This window comes from Numida meleagris, chromosome 4, assembly GCF_002078875.1.
Source record: "Numida meleagris isolate 19003 breed g44 Domestic line chromosome 4, NumMel1.0, whole genome shotgun sequence".
Taxonomy (NCBI): domain Eukaryota; kingdom Metazoa; phylum Chordata; class Aves; order Galliformes; family Numididae; genus Numida; species Numida meleagris.
This window is the reverse complement of record NC_034412.1, coordinates 20,657,371-20,676,469: the sequence shown is the minus strand read 5'-3', so window position 1 is coordinate 20,676,469 and position 19,099 is coordinate 20,657,371. Positions and strand designations below refer to the sequence as shown.

At 55.3% G+C, this 19,099-nt stretch overlaps 3 protein-coding genes across 4 annotated transcripts; 1 reads left to right on the top strand and 2 right to left on the bottom strand.

Annotated features, from left to right (window-relative positions):
• Positions 55 to 10,238, top strand: ILKAP (ILK associated serine/threonine phosphatase). Its single transcript, XM_021395660.1, has 12 exons — positions 55 to 204; positions 425 to 490; positions 706 to 762; positions 1,403 to 1,522; positions 2,366 to 2,492; positions 3,502 to 3,608; positions 4,089 to 4,182; positions 5,925 to 6,012; positions 6,292 to 6,413; positions 8,235 to 8,354; positions 9,492 to 9,573; positions 9,840 to 10,238. The coding sequence occupies exons 1-12, from the start codon at positions 159 to 161 to the stop codon at positions 9,978 to 9,980; spliced, it is 1,170 nt and encodes a 389-aa protein (XP_021251335.1). The 5' UTR covers positions 55 to 158; the 3' UTR covers positions 9,981 to 10,238.
• KLHL30 (kelch like family member 30) lies at positions 10,576 to 14,280 on the bottom strand. Its single transcript, XM_021395649.1, has 7 exons — positions 14,206 to 14,280; positions 12,741 to 13,765; positions 12,424 to 12,510; positions 12,180 to 12,335; positions 11,918 to 12,106; positions 11,628 to 11,773; positions 10,576 to 11,402 (listed from the first exon to the last, which is right to left on the bottom strand). Exons 2-7 carry the CDS (start codon positions 13,684 to 13,686, stop codon positions 11,151 to 11,153), a joined length of 1,776 nt encoding a protein of 591 aa, XP_021251324.1. The 5' UTR covers positions 13,687 to 13,765; positions 14,206 to 14,280; the 3' UTR covers positions 10,576 to 11,150.
• On the bottom strand, positions 14,712 to 19,093 carry ESPNL (espin-like). 2 transcript variants are annotated; one of them, XM_021395651.1, is made up of 2 exons: positions 16,093 to 19,093; positions 14,712 to 16,020 (listed from the first exon to the last, which is right to left on the bottom strand). In XM_021395651.1, exons 1-2 carry the CDS (start codon positions 16,459 to 16,461, stop codon positions 14,737 to 14,739), a joined length of 1,653 nt encoding a protein of 550 aa, XP_021251326.1. In that variant the 5' UTR covers positions 16,462 to 19,093; the 3' UTR covers positions 14,712 to 14,736. The 2 variants fall into 2 exon arrangements, with proteins under 2 accessions (XP_021251326.1, XP_021251325.1); XM_021395650.1 differs by having other exon boundaries at positions 14,712 to 19,093.

Here is a 19,099-nt window from a genome sequence, read left to right as displayed (position 1 = left end):
TTGATAAACGCCAGAGTACTTCCGCCGCTCTCGAGCCGGCTTCCGGCCTCCTTGCGGTCTCCCATTGGCTATCAGGCGGCAACACCCCGCCCCGCGGGGCTGATTGGCAGGGGCGGGGCGCTGCGCTGGGGCGGGCGGCGTTGGGCCGGGCGCGGTGGATGGACCTGTTCGGGGACCTGCCCGAGCCCGGCGGCTCGGCCCAGGGTGAGGGACCGGGGGGGAGCCCGGTAGGGGGCTTCAGGGCCGCTCCGGGCTGGAAGCGGCCACCGGGGCCTTTCCGGCGGTGGGAGGCTGGAGCGTTCGGCGGCGCGGCCTGGAGGCCGCTTCAGCGCGGAGCTGTGAGAGGAGGCCCTGGGGGTGCCGTTGCCGCCCCTCCGCGCCCGGGGCCTGCCGTGGGTGCCGAGTCTCTTCTGGTGTCTTGCAGGGAAGGAGGCCCAGGGGCAGCTTCGGCTCTTCGACGACCTCCCGCCGGCCGGCAGCGCCGATACAGGTAGGGCCCTGCCGTGCCCTGCTTCGTTCCGTGTGAGCGTGCCCCCAGGCAGGCGTCAGGCTGGAGCGTGGCTCTGCGGCCTCCGTGGAGAGGTTAAAGTGTGGCTGCCTTTGGTCAGCCCCAGTTGTGTATGTGCACGCTGAGAGGGGCACGCAGAGCTTTGTTCCCCTACAATGACAAAGGCGCTCTCTTCTTGCCTTCCTGTTGTGCTCCAGGAAAAGGAAGCTCCTTCCTCTTCGATGATCTCCCACCGGCCAGCAGCAGTGATGCAGGTAAGTGACTGAGTAGACTCTGCTGGCCCAGCCTTCTCAATCTTTTCAGAACCAAACTGCTGTTAGGCAAGGCTTTGTGTGCAGACAGGTGCTTTCTAGCACCTGGGGGGAAACTGTATCATATGGGAACGAGTCTCAGAGGGAAAAGGTTCTGATGCCACAGAAACTGTATTTTTAATTGATAGCTTTAATTTGTAACCTGTGTTCTGAAGTCCGTAATGAATGCAATGTGCACCTTTAGAGTAATGAAGTGTGTTTCATCACATTGTTGTGGTCACAACTCTCAGAAACAAATAATAATAAAAAACCAAGCAGGGCTCTGATCTGCACTGTTAATTTCCTGAGCGTTTAATTACAATAAAGGCCAGGAGCTAGGAAATGAGTTGTGGCTTGGAAAGAATCAGATGCCTTCTGGCCAAACATGGCCGTACTGTGTCTGAGGGAGGGCCGCGTGGTTCAAGGTGCTCACATCTGTGTGTGCTGGGTTAGGCAGTGATGTGAGCTGCTGCTCACTTAATGCTCTGTGAGCATACAAATCTGTACTCTTGAGAGTGCTTCAGTGCAGAAGGACTTACTGCTGAAGTTGTGAAAATAAAACTAAGCTGGAAGTCCTCAGCTGCCTGCTTTTACTCTTTTTCAGCTTCTGGTGCTCCTGAGCAGGTCTCAGCAGGGAGCCACACGAAAGGGGAGAAGAGGAAGTCCTTGGAGGAGGAAGAGAAGAATGGCAGGGAAGAACTTGTGGAAAAGAAAGTTTGTAAAGGTTTTCAGACAGTTTGAAAACAAATGTACTTAATTCGTACTTTTGACGTTTTGCTGAGGAAGTCCAGACTAAAGCTGAGCCTTGGTTCTTCAGTCTGCTGGCATTTGCAAGCTCTCATGGGGAGCAGGCTGTGGTGGAGGGAGCCCCTCAAACTGTCTGTCACTCTCTGCCTCCCTCACCTGGGCCTCCTTACCAGTCTGCTGAAGTGGCAGGAGCTGGGCAGTGTGAATGTCTTGGCATCTGCAGAGTAAGGGATTGTGCTGCCAGCAGGGGAACTGGGTGTGAAGCCTCGGGAAGGCTTGACCCGCACCGGTTTCTCTTGCCAGATCCACAAATCTTTCCTGAGTGGCTGCTGAGAAAGCCAGAGAGAGAGAGAGGCTTATTTGTGTTGACATATAATACGTTTGACTTCAGTGCAAGTTCCCACGTGTTATGTTCAGCTTTGGGAAACCAGATGTGTTCAGTGAAAAGGAATTACATATTCTGGAATCAGCAGACATTGCTTTCCTGCTCTCACCCATTCTTTGAAGCTACACTTTGTTTAATCTTCTGTTTCAGTTGTGTCATTCATTCCCACCCCTCATTTGATAAGGGCCCTCTTTGATGCCCAGCAGTACTGCTTGTGTACAGCTGTCCCTCAAAAGAGAGCAAGCTGCTGCTGTAGCTGCTGACCTCCTGTTACAAAATATGTGCTCAGCAGAAGGTGCCAGATAGGCTGTTGCAAGGCGAGGGCCATACTTTGCTGTGAGGCTGGAGGTGTTTGTGAAAGCTGAAAAGTGACCATCAATGTGAGCTGAGGTGATGAGGGAGTTTGATTGGCGTGTGTCTGTTTGTCTCCTTTAGGGTCAGTGGGCATTCTTGGATTGAAGGGCTTCGTGGCAGAGAGGAAAGGTGAAAGAGAAGACATGCAGGATGCACATGTCATCTTAAATGATATCACCGAGGAGTGCCAGCCTCTGCCCTCCCAAATGTAAGTGAGCTCTGACCACCGAAGCCAGGTGATAAAGCTGTGGATGGCAGCCTGGTGTGGAGGTAAAGGAGCTCCAGCTTGCCTCAGTGAAACCTGTGGTGTGTGATCGTTTTTACTTTAAGCAGCTGCTGCCCTTGCTTGCAGGCTGCTTCGTGATGTGTCTTTTGGGCTTGTTATTGGGAAATCTGGAGCAAATCATTAGCCCTGTTCCTGGGCATATCACGGAACAAGATTGTATATAAATACCTTCCAATGGTGCTCAGTGAATTTGTCACTGACTTTACAAGGACTGTGAGGGCCTAATAACTCTGGATATTGAGTTTCTGTTAACCTCATTGAAGCATGGATGTTTCAAGATGTTTGTTTTAATTACAAGCAGTCAGTCCTTGCCTCGGGGTTTTCACAGTGTGAATACTTTAACTGTAGGAATGGAGAGTGCTTGAAGAAGAGAGAACAGACATTAGAGCTCTCTCACCTGAAAATCCTAATTCTCTAGGCAAATAAAATATAAATGTGAATGTGTGCTTCTATGTGTATATTTATGCTTAAAGGAGTGCTCTCAAGTGTTGTCCTGATGCTGTGTTTAGCTTCTGGACTCATGTCCTGAGAGCTTGGTTTGATGAAGGATCCAAGCTTCCAGTCTGTAGCATGGTTGCAGCAAATTTAGGCTTGCAAAGAACTGTAGGATTGCTCAGGCTAATGTTTGTATAATGCTGCAGAGCTGCAGCACCTGACAGATGAAGTGTTTAGCTGCTTTTATCCCTAGTTGTGGTCTATAAAATATCTTCTACTCTTCATTTTCTGCAAAGAAGAAAGTTACAAGGAAGTTTTCAGTGCTTACATGTGTAAACCATGAAAATCCTTGACTCCGTGAGCTTAGGAACGTGTTACCTCTGCTTGTGCCTTAGAGTGCAGCATTTTGTATGCTTGCTGAGGTGGGGCAGGGTGTTATGGAACAAATGCATTCAGTCCTGCCTTCTGGCTAACAGCCCTTCTTGTTCCCTTCCAGCACACGTGTCTCATACTTTGCTGTTTTTGATGGCCACGGGGGAGTCCGAGCCTCAAAGTTTGCAGCGCAGAATCTGCACCTCAACCTGATCAAGAAGTTTCCAAAAGGTGAGAGAGTGGAGGGAGGGCTGTAGGATAAATGTCACTTTTTATGCTGTGAAGTTATGGCTGCTGCTTAAGGAAGTGGATTTGTTGGTTCATAGTTCTACAGTTTCCGTTCCTTATTCCAAATGGGCTCGTGTGCACAGAGACCATGCTGTCTCCTGGGGAAGAGATTTGGATGCCTTTTTTGGAAGTATTCAGCCAGTATTGAACCACTCACCAAGCCTGAGAACGGATATTGCCAGGCTTGGCAGTGCTGCTTTGTGAGAAAAGGAAGAATAAAAATAACCTCTCTGAAGGAGAGGGGGTTTATCATAAGTTCTACATACATGTTACCAGGCAGACTTTGGTAGCACGAGCCTGGGATGTGCCTCAGCTGCTGTGTGCAGGATCTGCCCGATGTGCTGCCACCCGTACTGGATGAAGGGAGAGATGGGTTAGAGATGTTTTAGCAGGTGCTTAGTTGCTGTTTTCCGTGTCTGACAGGTGAGGTGGTCAGTGTGGAGAAAACCGTGAAGAGATGCCTTTTAGACACCTTCAAACATACAGATGAAGATTTCTTAAAGCAGGCGTCCAGCCAGTAAGTGTATATGAATGCTTCCTGTGTATCTGTGTTCCTTAGCTTGTATCTCTCAGGCCTCAGTTCTGACTGAGGCAGAGGAAGCCTTGAGTCGTGTCTCGGTGAAACACCAGATACAGCTGTGTGCCAAACTGTGCCTGCCTGCTTGAGCTAGGTCACAGCATGTTCTAGTCTTACCCTGCAGCAAGCAGCCTGCCAGAACCCTTTGGGCTAAAATACCTACTAATGGCAAAGGAAGGAGCCAAAACTTAACCAAGAATCCACCTCTGCACCTACCAGAGCATCCTGTTTGCTTTCTTCTTGAAGACTTGACGTGTTGTTGAAGTGATGCATCCCATACTGCGTGAGCTGGGATCTCTGTGCTGGCAATATGAAAAATTGGCAGGGGGGTATATGTGGAGCAGTACTTAAAGCTGTACACAGCAGCCTGCAGTCGCATTCTGTTAGTGAGTATCTGTTCGCCAGGCTGGAGTCTGGTTGTTTTTAATGCTCTGTTTTGGAAGATTTCAAACTCCTGACATAAGGTTCAATCTTGCTGGGTTGTTGTTTTTTTTTTATACCTCTAATTAATTTTTAAAACAAAACTGAAAAACATAGATAATTTGTGGGTGAAAAGCTAGGCTATCTCCCTGTTGGGTTTTGAGTACAAACACTCTCACCTTGTCTGTCTCTGCTGGACTGACACTAGCTGTGGTTTATTACTAAGTAGGGTACAAATTGGTAAGAAATGATTGTGTTTCAAACGCAGCCCTTTAAACTTCTTGTCTGTTTCTTAATGACACCTCTGACACAGCTGGAGAGACTGCTGCATCTGAAATGCCCTGCAAACTTTTAAGTAAATTAAAAATTGGCTGTTTCTTAAGGAAACTTCTTCCTATTGTCTTTTGAGTCTGTTACAGTGGTGTCATTCCCAAAGCACTGGTTTGGTCAGAAACATGACAAAGTGACTACAAAGAATTCCTGTGTGGCAACAGCTGTGTTGATGGTGGCATGAATATTTTTAGCTGCACCTTCAAAATCAGGAAAAAATGGCCAGAATATGTCTAGAAATCAGTCTCTCAAACTTAATTTCAGTAGAGAGTAGTGTCCTAGCTGGGCTTCCTTATGGGAAAGACTCAAGTGGCGGCTGTAATCTAAGAAACGCTTCTCAGCTTACCAAGAGCTCCAGGGATACGCACTTAACTTCAGCAAGTGAAATAGCAGGAGTGTGACCAAGTGGTTGGTGTTACTGCTGAGGTGAAGGTGAGGACTGAAGTGGGCAGGAGGAGTATGGTGAGGGGGGAAAAAAAAAAAGGGAAAGAAAGGCAAAAGGATGGTAACGCAGCTGCAACCCTGGCCGTTCTGTTTTGTTTTGCTGCATAGAAGGTGCATTCTGAGAAGTTCCAGGTTTTTGCTACAGGTTCTGGCCTGTCATCAGTGCTGAGCCTGAAGCAGCCGAAGATGAGCTTTGCTGGTAGCTGAGCATAAGGGAGGGGTGGTGTGGGGACCGTGGCTGGCAGAATTTGAGCCAGTTGGGCATTGGCCATGCATTTACAAGGTGATGCTCTGTGTAGCTCCTCCGTCCTTACTAAGCGTGCTGTTTACTACCCTCAGTTTCCCTAGCTGCTTGCAGGTGTAACTTGCTGGGGGCTTGCTGGCTACTGACTGTCACTGTGTGACATTTCCTTGAGCCCACCGGAGCGCTCTGTCAGCAACTTCTCAACAGCTTTCCTCCTTGGTAATCTCACTGTTGCTTTCCTCAGAAAGCCTGCGTGGAAGGATGGCTCCACAGCTACGTGTGTCCTAGCTGTCGACAATATTCTCTACATCGCTAACCTCGGAGACAGCCGGGTAAGCAGAACGGAGATGCCCACTGTTGGCATCTTGATTCCTCTGCGAGCTTGCTGGCTCTGCAGGGTGAGTTCTATTGCCTATTATTTGCAGGCAAGTGATGTGGGAAATACTGCAATCCTTATGTACTCTGTGCCAGAGATCACAGTTAACTTTCAACATTTAAGCTAGCTTTTCACTGACGTATGTAGAGAGCCTCAAGTGCAAACTTAAAGCTCTCTCAAAGTTCTTGCTACAGTTTTGTTGGTGTTTACTCACGAGGGTCTTTTGTCAGCACAGGCGATTCTGTGTCGTTACAATGAAGAGAGCCAGAAGCATGCAGCCTTAAGCCTCAGCAAGGAGCACAACCCCACCCAATATGAGGAACGTATGCGGATACAGAAAGCGGGGGGAAATGTCAGGTAGGGGCCTAAAGGTGGTGAGTGAGCTAACCTAAATGCTGACCCAACTCTGGACATAGTTTCTGGAGCTTTGCGTACCTGCTAGTGAGAGCCCAGAGGCAATTTCACTGCCTACAAGTGATCCCTGAGATATCTGAGGAGTCAGTGGCTTGAGCTGGCCGATGGCTGCTGGTTTCCCATGGACTTAAAATGGTGATAGGGTGTTGTGCTGCAAAGGTAGGAACTTAGCCCTAACAGAAAGCCTGACAGCATAATACCAGCATAGACATGCTTAAACTTGAGCTGCAGAACTTGCCTTGACTGTTATGCTGCACTTGCTGCACACTGTGGCACTGAGCAGAATTCATTTCCTACATGCAGCACCAGCTCTCCCTCCTTATCTGGCACTAGGGAGAGGGTTTGAGAGGGCACAAGAAGCCCTCAGTGTCTGTCCTCATGGCTGTGCTTCCCCTGATTGTTTGCCTTCCTTGTCTGGGCATACAGCCTGCAATTTGTGCAGCATCTCTGGGGGTTAGATGATGCAATGAGACTGTTTGGAGTAGAAGGGAGGCTTGTGGAGCTCGAGTGGGATTGTTGTAGCACTGCTGTGCAGGTAGGTGCGTGTTCATGGCTGTTTGAGCAGCTGGTGGTAAACACAGCAGTTGTGTCTGATTTCCTTAGTGAGTTTCTCTCCTTTTGAAGGCTGTTTCTTAATTTAATGACATCCTCACTAGAGAGGGCTTGGTGCAGGTTAGATCTCTTAGGGCCTGTTTAGTCCTTGCAGGGGCGGAATGTCCCCCTGGGGTTGGGGTCCGTAAGCTTGGTTCTGTCTTACTGCCATGTCGGGAGAGTCTTGTTCCCATTATCTCTGGAAAGTATGTGCTGCCTCTTATGCTTAGCGCTGATCCATCTTTCTATGCAGGAAAGAAATGGGCCAGTCTGCTAGCTCTTTTTAGAACTGAGGGAACAGCTCACCAGCTGCCCGGGAGCCTCTCCCACTGGTTGTATTTAGAAGCATCATAGAACCATTATGCTTCAGTATTTTGGACCAAGAGATAAGTAGCAAAGCATGTGAGCATCAGGTCTCTCTTGTGACGTGCCTTGCTCCTTCCTTCCACCTCTGGCAGGGCTGGTTGGACTGCAGCTGCGTCTCTGCACAGAGCATGAAATAGCCTTATCATGTGGGAAGATGCTCAATCATTAGAAAGGTGGAGTGTGGGAAGCTGCTTCTGTGGGGGCAGGACTTTGTTAATTAGAGAGATTTAACAAGCAGGACTGCTTCTAAAGGACCGTAGTGCAGATTTCACAGACTAGCTACTGTGGCCAGTTTTTAATAAAGACCAAGTGACCAGGAGCAACTGCTGTGCTTCTTGTTCCTCTAAGTGCAAGCAACTGAACCAATGTACAGGGCTGGTTGTCCTGAATGGCAGAGCACAGGAGGGGCTGCTAGCTCGGTCCCACTCCTGCCTCTTGCCATTCTGGGCTTCTATTGGAACACAATGTGCTAGATACCCTTCTTAAAAACAGCCTGTGAATTCAGTCCTCTGCCTCCAGGAGTTGACGTAACTCTTGCTTCCCTGGCTTCCTAGGCTGAGCAGGACTTGAGTTAGGGCAGGGAGAGAGAAAACAGCCTTGAATTCTCCTGACTTCATTTCTTCCTTCCCCTCTCCATTTGTGTGAAACAATGGGAAACGTGCAGAGTAGAATAGAGGCTTGAAAGGCAAGATTTGAACTTGCAGGGGAAGTGGGTTTGGTTTTGTGTGAGGCAGCCAAATAGCTGGTGGAGAAGAGCGAGATGTGTGTGCGTAGAGGAGGCTCTCAGCATTTTCTCTCCTTGTGCAGGGATGGAAGAGTGCTGGGAGTGCTGGAGGTTTCCCGCTCCATTGGGGATGGCCAGTACAAGCGCTGTGGTGTTATCTCTGTGCCAGATATCAAACGCTGCCAGCTCACGCACAATGACAGGTAAATCGTGCCTGCACACGAGGAGGCTTCTGTGTCCTGGCTCTCTGCTCAGCAGCAACACAAGCCTCTGCCCGGGCTAAGGCACTTGAGGCTAATCACCCAGAATTAAAGGGTGCTCTTGCTGCTCATGTCCCTCTGCTCCCGTTCCTTACCAGTACAGTGGGGGTAATGCTTCTGTCTCACTTTGCCAAGGCACTGTGAAGGCTCCTGTTGGAGAAACTGGCCTCACGGTGGTGATAACACACAGGCCCTATCCTTTCTTTGTGCTCTTGACTAAGCTTGTGCACCTGTCTTCAAGCAGATGGTTAAGGCTTGAATCCTTGGATCCCTGCGCTGCCCAAGCGGTGTTCCTAGAAGCTGTGGTGCCCAAATATACCGTTGCATTCAGCTCTGATTTTTGAAGATAATTTTCCAGCAAATTATTGATGATTATAAATTGCATTCAGGTCGGTGCAGCCCTGAATGCTCTCAGAGGCAAGTGGGTGACCCCGTGCTTACCTGCTTCTGGTGGGATTAGAGCTCCATAGCAAGCTGAAGTATTTGAAAGGATGCTCTGAGCATCAGGCTCTGAAACTGCTTTCAGAGATGTGCATTGCTGTGGTGGAGTGCCTGTAATTTTCTGTTTGGTGACTGGCTGGGGCTCCTGGTTAGTGCAAACCCCTTTGCAGGAGAGGAAGTGCACAGCAGGCTGTTTCCATTGTCCTCCTCTTGGGAGTTGAGAGGTAGCTCTCCTCCCCTGCGGTTTTGCGGCCCTCATGTTTACCCCAGGAGCACAGCATTGTAAAAGGATGCACTTAATATCTTGAGCTGTCTGTATTGCTTTATTTCATTGCACTTAGCTACTTATCAGGGAAGACACGTGAATGAAAGGATCTCAGAACTGTTTGCAGAGAAACAGTCCAGCTTCCCAGCAAGGCATGGAGACATAGTACTCTGAGCTGCCTCAGCTCCCTGAGTGCTTGGTGCTGAGGCACCAGGGGGCTTCTGGTGCCTCTGAGGGGTTTTCAGATGAGCTTTATTGCATTGTGCCTTTGGGTTGAAGCATGGATATTCATATAAAAAAATATATACATGCAGAGGGACTTTGCTTTGTCTGGAGAGTCAAAGCTTCATCCTCGTAACCTGTCTGACTTCCAGGTTCATCCTGATAGCGTGTGACGGCCTCTTCAAAGTCTTTACACCAGAAGAAGCTGTGAACTTCATCGTGTCCTGCCTGGAGGTGAGGAGAAGGCATCTTGGGGGCTGGGTTACCCGTGCAGTCGTTTGTCAGTGCAGGAGCTGTGAAATTATATGTGACTTTCTCCCTCCAGGCTAATTAGCTGAACAATGAGCAGGTGGTGCAGAAACGTACTTCTGCCAGGGGCTGTTCTCTATTGATGCTTGTCCTTATTTATTTTGCTTGCCTTGTGCTCAGAAATAACCACGTGCCTGCACTGCTGCGCTTCGCTGGGAGCAGTCAGTGTTGTCTTTCCCTTATCCCAATAGGATAAGAACATCCAGAAAAGAGAAGGGAAGCAGGAAGCAGATGCCAGATACGAAGCTGCCTGTAACAGACTGGCCAACAAGGCAGTGCAGCGGGGGTCAGCAGACAACGTGACGGTCATGGTGGTCCGGATAGAGCACTGAGAGATGGGGGGCAGCAGCGAGGTCCCCATCTGATGTAAAGATGGGACAAGTTGGTGTGGGTGTGTGCGTGGTGGGGGGAGGGCCCTGCTGCATGCTCCTCAGTGTAAATAAAGGTTTTTTCTAATAGTTTTAGTTCACTTGGCTAGCAGTGTTTTCTAAGGAGTTACTACATTGGATCAGCTTGTGGGGGAATTTTGTGTCCTGTTAACCCTCACCCCCTTGAATGTCCTGACAAACCAAATAAATCCATTTGGTAGAGGTGCTGGTGAGAGCAGGCATCTTTGTGCACGAACTGCCACCTGTTCAAATGCTGCAGCTTTGCTGTTTGTTTCCTTAAGCTCTGTATGATGCCTCAAACTCTGAGCACTAGGGGCTTCGTGAGAGCTCCTGCTTGGGCTCTGTGTTTGCAACCTCCTGTTGGCTGTGCTCCTGCGTGGAAGGAAATCCTTTGGTTCTGGAGCTGGAGCCTGAAGCGCACCACATGGCCCTGGGAGAGCAGCAGGGGTCCTGCCCCAAGCAGGGTGTGCCTCAGCCTTGTAGGTGGTCCTGAGCAACATGGGATTCCCCACCCCAACACGCAGGCAGGCCACAGAGCTCCTTGCTGTGCACGTTTAATGGGTCAAACATAACAGCACTATGGAACAACTTGATCAGACAATAATGGCATCCCAAGAGCAGAGTGCTGGAGGCTGCACTGGTCTCTGAGAAAGCATGGCTTCATGCTCAGCCCAACCTGGGGCTGGGGGCATCAGAGTTGGGAAAGGGCTGACAAAGTGCCAGCTGTGTCACCGCTGTGGAACTGTGTCCTTCGGGTGCCCTGTGGCTTGGTAGCGTGCATGCTGTGTTGCTGTGCGAGGGGAAGCTGACACCAAGCAGCTTCAGCAGGGGGGAGGTTTGCCCTGCTTCCCCTGGTGCTCTGGATCCCAAAGCCACGGGGAAAGGAGTGTGAGGGAAAGGGTAGGAGAGCAAGCACCTCTGAAATACCCCCCAAAGCTTCAGGCTTTCGGAGGGTAAAAAGGTGGTTTGTTTTTTTTTAATAAAAAAAAGCCGAGGTGTTGGTGCCTGGGTTAGGAAGGTGGGATGGCAGTGGGACATGAGGTGAGAGAGCTGCAGCTCCCTGCCTGGCTGTGGCTGAGCCTGCTGGCACCTGGGCTGCTGCTGTCAGCTCTACTACCACCCGTGGTCCCCTGGGAAAGCCTCAGTCCATTTGGAGGTGTCCATGAAGATGGAGGAGGAGCTGTGGAAGAGCCAGAGGCAGGGCAGCGAGCCCTCCCGCACCCAGCGGTCCTTGGCGCAGTCGTACACCTCCATCTCCACCCGGTAGTCCCCGTCCATGCCCTTCCAGTGGCCGCCGGTGACAAAGAGCCGATCTCCTAGCGGCACCATCCCGCCGTTCTCATGCAGCGTGTGCAGGAGCTGCACCTGCGCCAGGGGCATGGCAAGTGTTGGGGTCAGTGAGCGCTGGGGTACCGCTGCCCACCAGAGCTTTAGCAGCATCCCTGCTTTGTGCTCGCGCAGTGCTCTGTGGGGATGGAGTGTTTGGGGGAACATGCAGCGGTTTCACGCTGGTGGCACTGGGAACACGAGCGCTGTCTGCTTAAAACCATAGCTCCGTGCAGATGCCGTGCTCCTGGAGCATGCCCCTACCTTCTGCCAGATGTTGGCCTCCGGGTCATACACGTGGACCTTCTTGGTGTTGTCCCCGATGAGGTAGATGAGGCCATGCAGCGTGGCGCAGCGCGGGGCCGAGAGGTACTTGGGGATGAATGGGGACGTGATCACGCTCCACGCATCTGCAAGGGGCAGCCGTCAGCAGGCGGGCAGGGAGCAGGGGTGTTGGAAGGAGACAAGAATGGCACTCAAGCTCCCCGCCCAAGGCAGTGGTATAGAGCACAGTGGCTGAGCGGAGATGCCGCTGAGGTTCGGCAGGCACTCACCTCGCACGGGGTTGTAGCACTGCAGGGTGAGAGCGTTGTACTTGACGGCGCAGGAGCCCACCAGGTACAGCTTGCCCCGACAGCCAGCAGCAGCGAAGTTGCTGACGTACTTGAGGGCCGGGCTGATGGCTGCCCAGCTCTGGTTGTAGGGGTCGTAGCGCTCCACCTCCACCACCTCCACTGTTGTCCCTACAGGATGATGACACGCTGCAGCCCTCGGTGCCGTGCCGCACCACCCACCTGTCCCCCAGCGTCACCTTACCCCCAAGGACGTAGATCTCGCCGTTGAGGACGGCGCTGGTGTGGTTGGTCCGCGCTCGCAGCATGGAGGCAATGGGTGTCCAGGCACCGTCCCTGGGACAGAAGCGCCAGGCCTGGGTGGTCGACCACGTGTCGTTCCGGGACCCCCGGGAGCCACCTACAGGGGAACAGCCCCGAGGTCAGCTGCTGCTCTGATAGGGGTCCCCAGTCCCTGAGGTGTCACTGGCTCCCAGCCCAGCACCTACCGGTGACATAGACGTCATTGTTCAACGCCACCAGCGAGAAGCCCCACTTGTTGTAGTCAGGGAAGTCGGGCAGAGCCATCCACCGCCCTGCAAGGCAGCAGAGCCACGCTGTCACCCCATGCATGGGCTTGGAACATCCCACCTGGACCGTTGGGGTGGGGACAGCAGCTCAGGATGACACCTTTCTGCCAGCCCTGTTTCACTCTTCCTTCACCCCATGTCCCCATGGTGCCATATGGTTTGGGAGCTGCTTTTCTCCGTCTCATCCCACTGGGGAGGAGCTAGGGGATGATGAACACACCGTGGTGGGCACTTACGTGTTTTGGGGTTGTAGAAGGCGAAGTTCCTGGGGGCGGCTGGCGTTTCCAGCCCCCCCTCCTCATCCTCACTCTCCTCCAGCACACGGCCACCCACCACCACCAGCACCTCCTCCAGTTTCTGTGGGGGGGCTGCCTTTGGCAGTGTGGGGACAGTGCCGGTGGCACTGAGTGTGGCACGGGAGCGGGCCACCAGGGCCTGGCTGGCGGCCGAGTCGCGGACAAGGGGTTCAGCGGAGAGCAGGTTCTGCAGGTAGTGGTCGGGCAACAAGACCAGGCGGGCCAGCTCCAGCAGCTCAGGCAGGAACTGGGCCCTCTGCCCCGGGTCGTAGCGCACCCAGCGCAGCACAGCCTCGGCCACGCTCTGCTCCTCCTGCACCTGCAGCTGCTCATTGGAGAGGTAGACGGCCAACCTCTCCTTGGAGAGCTGGAGGAACTCCTCCTGCTGAGAGACAGCCTCAAAGTTCTCCTGCAAGAAAGACCAGGCCTTGGAGGACACCTCGGGGCAGCCGTGGCTCTCGCCGAACTCGCAGATCCCCAGGCAGTTGGTGGCGTCCATCTGCTGCCGCAGGTAGCGGCTGCACACCTGCTGGATGGTGGGGAAGTGCAGCTGGCTGGAGGTGCGCATCAGCCCCTCCACGTTGCCCTGGTTGACGGTCACCTTCCCCGTGTAGGCAAAGTCCAGCAGCGTTTCCAGCGCACCGGGATCCACTTCCTTCAGCTCCACGCGTGCCGCAATGCTCTCGGCGAAGTCCCCGGAGAACATGGCGTGGAAGTAGTGGCTGCAGAGCGCCAGCACGCCACGGTGGCAGGGGAACTCCCGCCCGCCTGCCAGCAGCGTCACGTCTGACAGCTTGGGGTGGGTGCGCAGCCGCTGCAGCCCCTCCAGCACGCCCTGTGCGTGCGATGGCAGGCAGAAGTCAAAGTCGTCCACGTTGCGCACCATGGTGCCGGCTTTGGTGGCTGGGGCGGTCGCAGGTCCCCGCCGCGGGAAGGAGCCCGGGCTGAGCGTGGTGAGGTTGTCCCTGCGGGGAGGCAGTGGTGACGGCCCTTCCTTGCATCGCCCGTGTGATGTACGGCGCCAGCTGGGGCCGGGGAAGGGATTTCAGGAGCCCCGCCACCCCCCTGCCCGTCCCGCCCGGCGGCTGCGCCTTCCCCACCCCGAGCCGTGGGGCTGAGCTGCCCTCCAGGAGCTGCCACATATTTCTGGGGGTGTTTGCGGTGATCTAGGAGGGTGGTTTTGGGACTGGGGTCACTTTCAGCCCCCAAAGCTTGGATCGTTTTCCCTGACACCCCAAGATGGTGCACATGGAGATGACCCCCCCCTCAGAACAGCTCAGCCTGAGCATCCCACGTGAGGTGTGTGCATGTGTGGGTGCCCATGGGGAAGTGTCCCCCCACCCCACCCCTCTGGGTGGTGCTCAGCCCCCAGCCCCGCTGAGCCCCACGCCTGCCCCACTCCTACCTGGGCTGTGCCCCACTCAGAGCGCACCGCGTCCCATGCAGCGGGGAGGGCAGTGGCAGGGGCGCAGGAGGGACACGCGAGGTGGTGGCGGGGGCTGAGCTGGGGGTTATTTTTAGCCGGGGCGGGGACACTGCTCTTAAAGGCTCCGCTGGGGCAGAGCTGCCTGCTGCCACTACAGGGCACCCAAGGGTGCAGAGGGGGAAATCACCCACCCTGGGCTACTGAGAGCACAGCACCGCTGCGTATGCACAGGAGGGGACAAGACCCCTGGGCTGTTCTGGCACACTGCCGCCTCCAGTTCCCTGCCTGGGGCCGGCTGTTAAATATAGGCTCATATCTCCGCCCCAAGGTCGAGCGCAGCGGGTGGCAGCAGACATAGCGCAGCCGGCACCGAGCAGTGGGGCCTCCACAGCACCGGGGCATTCAGCCGGGCATTCTCCATCACCCCGAGAGCTCCTGAGTTTGTTTCAAGACAAAACTGAAACGCTTTTATTGAAGCCCTTGGAGAAGCACAGAGGGCATCAATAGGCGTCACTCCTCGAAGCTGAAGATCTCGGCCTCCTTCTCCTTCCAGAAGGCAAAGCTGCGGTCGATACACCTGCAGATCTCCTCCTGGCTGCTGCGCCCATGGTGGGGTGTGCTCTGCGGTGGGCTGCCCCTGGCCCCTCCCACCCTCCGGGCTGAGCCCTTGGCGGTGCCAAAGAAGCGCTCTTTGATGTCCTCGAAGCCATCCCTCCAGCCCCGCCGGCCGGCCGCGATCTCATCAGTGACAGCGCGGTGGAAGGCACGCACAGTGTCCCAGCCGTGCCGGCCCAGGTGGTCAAACACCTCGAAGCAGAGCAGGTGGCGGCCGCGGCGCTCCTCGGGGGGCAGCTCACGCTCCAGGATGCGGAAGTAGCCCAGCATGAAGAGCTCCAGTGTCAGACTGTCATAGTCGGCCGGCGTCCCGTCCGCGCGCCGCACGAACTGCTCCGGGGACAGCGGGGCATGGGGGCTGCCTGCGCTGGGAGGCAGCGGCGGCAGGGGGCAGGCGGCCACATCCCTCCAGCTTCCCAGGAGCTGCTGGATGGCACTGCACTGCCGCGACAAGCGGCCCCTCCTGCCCCCTCCCGGCTGCTCCTCGCTGAGGGCGCCCGCTCTCTCCCTCCGGGCCTGCAGCGCCCGGCAGGCCGCAGCCCACGCATTGAGGCCTCCAGCCGAACGCTTCCAGTGGCTGAGGAAGAGCAGCACGATGCGCTCCTTGCGTAGCCCAGCCGACTCTGGCACTGGAGACCCGCTGCCCTCCGACAGCACTTCTTCACAGCTGATCCCTGAGTCGCTGGCGGCCTCCACCACCATGCCGGGCCCACTCTCTCTGCTGCCAGGCCGCTCGAAGGCCCCACGCAGGCTGCGCACGCTCACCCCGCACTGCCGGATCTCCCGCTGTGCCAGGCTGCCCGACAGTGTTTGCAGGGCTGCGGGGAGAGGTGCAGGCGGTGGGGCAGGCGTGGGGCTGCCACAAGCCCCCTCAGCTTTGGACAACAGCGCTTCCAGGCTGCCCACCACGCCTGCCAGGCGGCTGCACCACAATGGCAGGGGCTGCCCCGGAGCGGGAGGAGGGCTGTTGACAGTGATGCTGAGCAGTGGGGAGGGCAGCAGGGCACGCAGCTCCTGTGCCAGGCGCTGCAGCTCGCCTTGGTAGGCCTCTCCCCGCCGCCGCAGCCGCAGGCTCTCCACCGCCCGCTCCAGCTGCTGCAGGTCAGCCTCGGTCAGCAGCTCGCCAAAGGGGCCCAGCATGGCCTCGTGGGATGGTGAGAAGCGCCAGGCTCCTGGCTCCTGTGGCAGGAGGCCGTCAGGCCACGGTGACACGAGGGACGCAGCTGTGTCCCACCCATGGCCTGGCCCTACCTGGTCACACACCGGTGCCTCGTCAGCCAGCCGTGCCCGCAGCCGCCGCACCATCACCTGCCGCTTCCACTCAGGGATAGCGCGGCCCCGCTCATCATGTGTGGGCACCAGGGCATCCACATCCAGTGGGTCCACTGCAGCCATGCTGTGGGGGTCTTTCCAGTGTGCTGCTGGCTCCGCTGGCATGCCCTGTGCAGCAGCATGGTTCCCCCGGGCCTGCCTGGAGCGAAGGGGAAGGGCGGGGACACGAGCGAGGGATGGCGGAGCAGTGCGGTGACGTACCGGGTCCATGAAGGGTGCTGGGATCCTGCCCCGCTGCAGGGGCCTGCGGAGCTTCAGCTGGGGCAGTGGTGGCTCACTGGGCTGCATCACCCTCGGGGCTGGGTCCCTGCAGGGACAGGGGACACACTGCAGGATGGGAGTGGAGTCTGCATCCCTGCTCCATTGGGAGGGACAGTGAAACCAGCCCGGGTGTGAGGGCAGGGAGAAGCGTGCAGATGTTTGTCGTAGGCAAAGCGCTCACAGCTAGGTGAAGAGAACCAGAAGAAGCTGTGAGCGCATCCATCGGCACAGCCCCGTGCTCCTGGTATCTATCAGCCTGCTCTCAGCCCCGTGGCAGGGGGGACCTGCATCTCCCTCAGCCCATGCTGCGGCACGGCCCCGGCTGGGTGCCCCGCTCCTGGGCACAGCAACCGTGGAGCTCCTTCACTGGTGTCCCTGGGGAGCACAGAGAAGGGGAGCAGGGCCCAGGGTAGCTGTGATGGTGCCTAGCACAGCACTACTGCGCTCAAGAGGGCTCTTTGCAGAGCAGCACAGCCCCACCCCAGCAGCAGCCCTGCATTTCTGCATGTCCAGGCTTTGCAACCCAGCCTGACCTTGCACACAGCTGAGGCACAGGGGACCGGGCAAGACCTTTCCTGGCCACCTTCCCACATCCTGCCCCACTGCAAACACTTTCCTGACCCTCTTGGGCGGATGCCAGCAGCAGCGTTCCTATGCCTGCCTCAGGCTGAGCTGTGGGGACAGCAGCTGCCCCAGGGCACAGCGGGTACGTGTGGGTGGATGTCCTGGGGGACACCCGCAATGCCCACGGAGCCAGGGACCCTCCCCCCCCCGTCCATAGCCACGTTGGGCTGTGCCCCCACCAACACCAGTCATTCTTTTTCCCCATCCCTTCTCCCAGTGTCCGCTCACCTTAGGTCTTGCTGCCACAGGCAATGCTCATGCGGCCGTGGCAGGAGATGGGGCTCAGTGGTGGGGGCTCATTCTGAGGTGCCCCTCCAGTAGAGCATGGTGCTTCTCACCTGCACGGAGCCAGCGGAGACAGGGGACATGGCCGCCCCCAAGAGACATGGAGCCAGGAGCACTGTGCTGCCCACACACTGTCCTGGGCAAAAAATGAGCAACTGGATCCCAGTGCTGTTGCTTGCACCGCCGGGTGTTATCTCAGAGCCCTTGAAAAGGAGGAGCCTCATTAGTGAAGCAAATGTGCTGGCCAGCATCAGCTGCCAGCTCACTGCCCGCCTTGCAGGAGCCAAAGATGTGGCTGATACAGTGGTGCCAGCATGGACTCGGTGGGTTTGGGGAGCAATAGGATGATGGGGCGATGGAGGAGGACAGAGCCTGGCACCCACCGTACTGACGCGTCCGCCGCACCAACCTCCAGGTCAAGCGATGCACAATCCAACGCCAGGTCGGGTGGGGACGTAGGTGCAGGTGCCCTGTGCCCAGCAGCACACACCTGCGGGGCAGTGGCAGGGAGGGGGCCCAGCCGCAGGACCCGCATGGCCACTCCCAATGTTCAGCGCTGTTTTTGTTTCCTCACTCAACCTCCATCCATTATATATGGCCAGAATATATCAGCGGAGCTCGGTTACACGAGAGAAATTCAATCGAGGGGTTGGAAAAAAATCAAGCAGCAGGAGATCAAAGCCTCTAAACGGTAACCACCTGGTGAGGATCCATTACAGAGCCGGCCTCTGGCCCCCCAGCAGGACAACACTCCGAGGGCACCGCTGCCACCAGCCCCAGCACAGCAGAGATGGAGCTGGGGGGTTCGGGCTATCCTCCTGCACGGGACAGAGGGACCAAAGAGGGGCAGGAGCAAGCTCAAGCACCTTGGTGCCCACCAGGACACCTACAATCATGCACCCTTTGGCCATGCCTTTGACCTTGGCTAGTAAGGAAGCTACAGGTGCAAACCAGACATACAGAATGGGTGCAGCCATCAGAAAGACATTGCAATCCCCAGGCCTTCCACAGAGCTCCCATTTAAAATCCTTCAGCTGGCAATAGCAAGCACTCTGAATTTAGTTCTGCCTGTAAAGTCAAAACTCACCCATCACATATTTTAAATCACAGATTTTTACACAAGCTAAATCCTTCATCCTTCCCCACCCCTACAAATACCTCCTGCACCACGAGCTCTGGGGAACCGCTTATCTCACCTCCCAGTCCCCACTATTTAAAGTTTCTTTTGCTGCTCACTGACTCAAAGTCTTCACCTGTGCTCTTGCAGCATTCTGCACTGACACCAGAGAAGGTCTGGTCCTGGCCTCTGGGTCAGCCCCACCCTATGCGAGGAACAGGATTCCTGCAGGGCCTGACCCAACAGCCTTTAAAGTCCATGGAGGATTGGATCATAGAATCACAGAGTGGCTTAGGTTGGAAGGGACCTTGAAGATCATCCAGTTCTGCTCACTCTTGGTCCCGCTCCAGCTCTGTCACACAGTAAGAGGTGCATGAATATGTGAGCTGAGTTTCGTTAGGCAGGAGCTGGAGTTCTCACAGTTGATCCCTGTAACACAAATCCATTCCTAATCCTGCTGCTTCTGTGGCACATTCAGCCAATAAGCAAGGAAGCAGAAGGTTGAATCCATAGCCCTTTCTAGAGCGTACCTGACAACCAATGATCTTTTCCAACCTTAACGATTCTATGATTCTAAGTATCAAAGGGCCCCATCTGCAGAGCAGAAGGCCTCATAGAACGCTCAGCAATCACATCCAA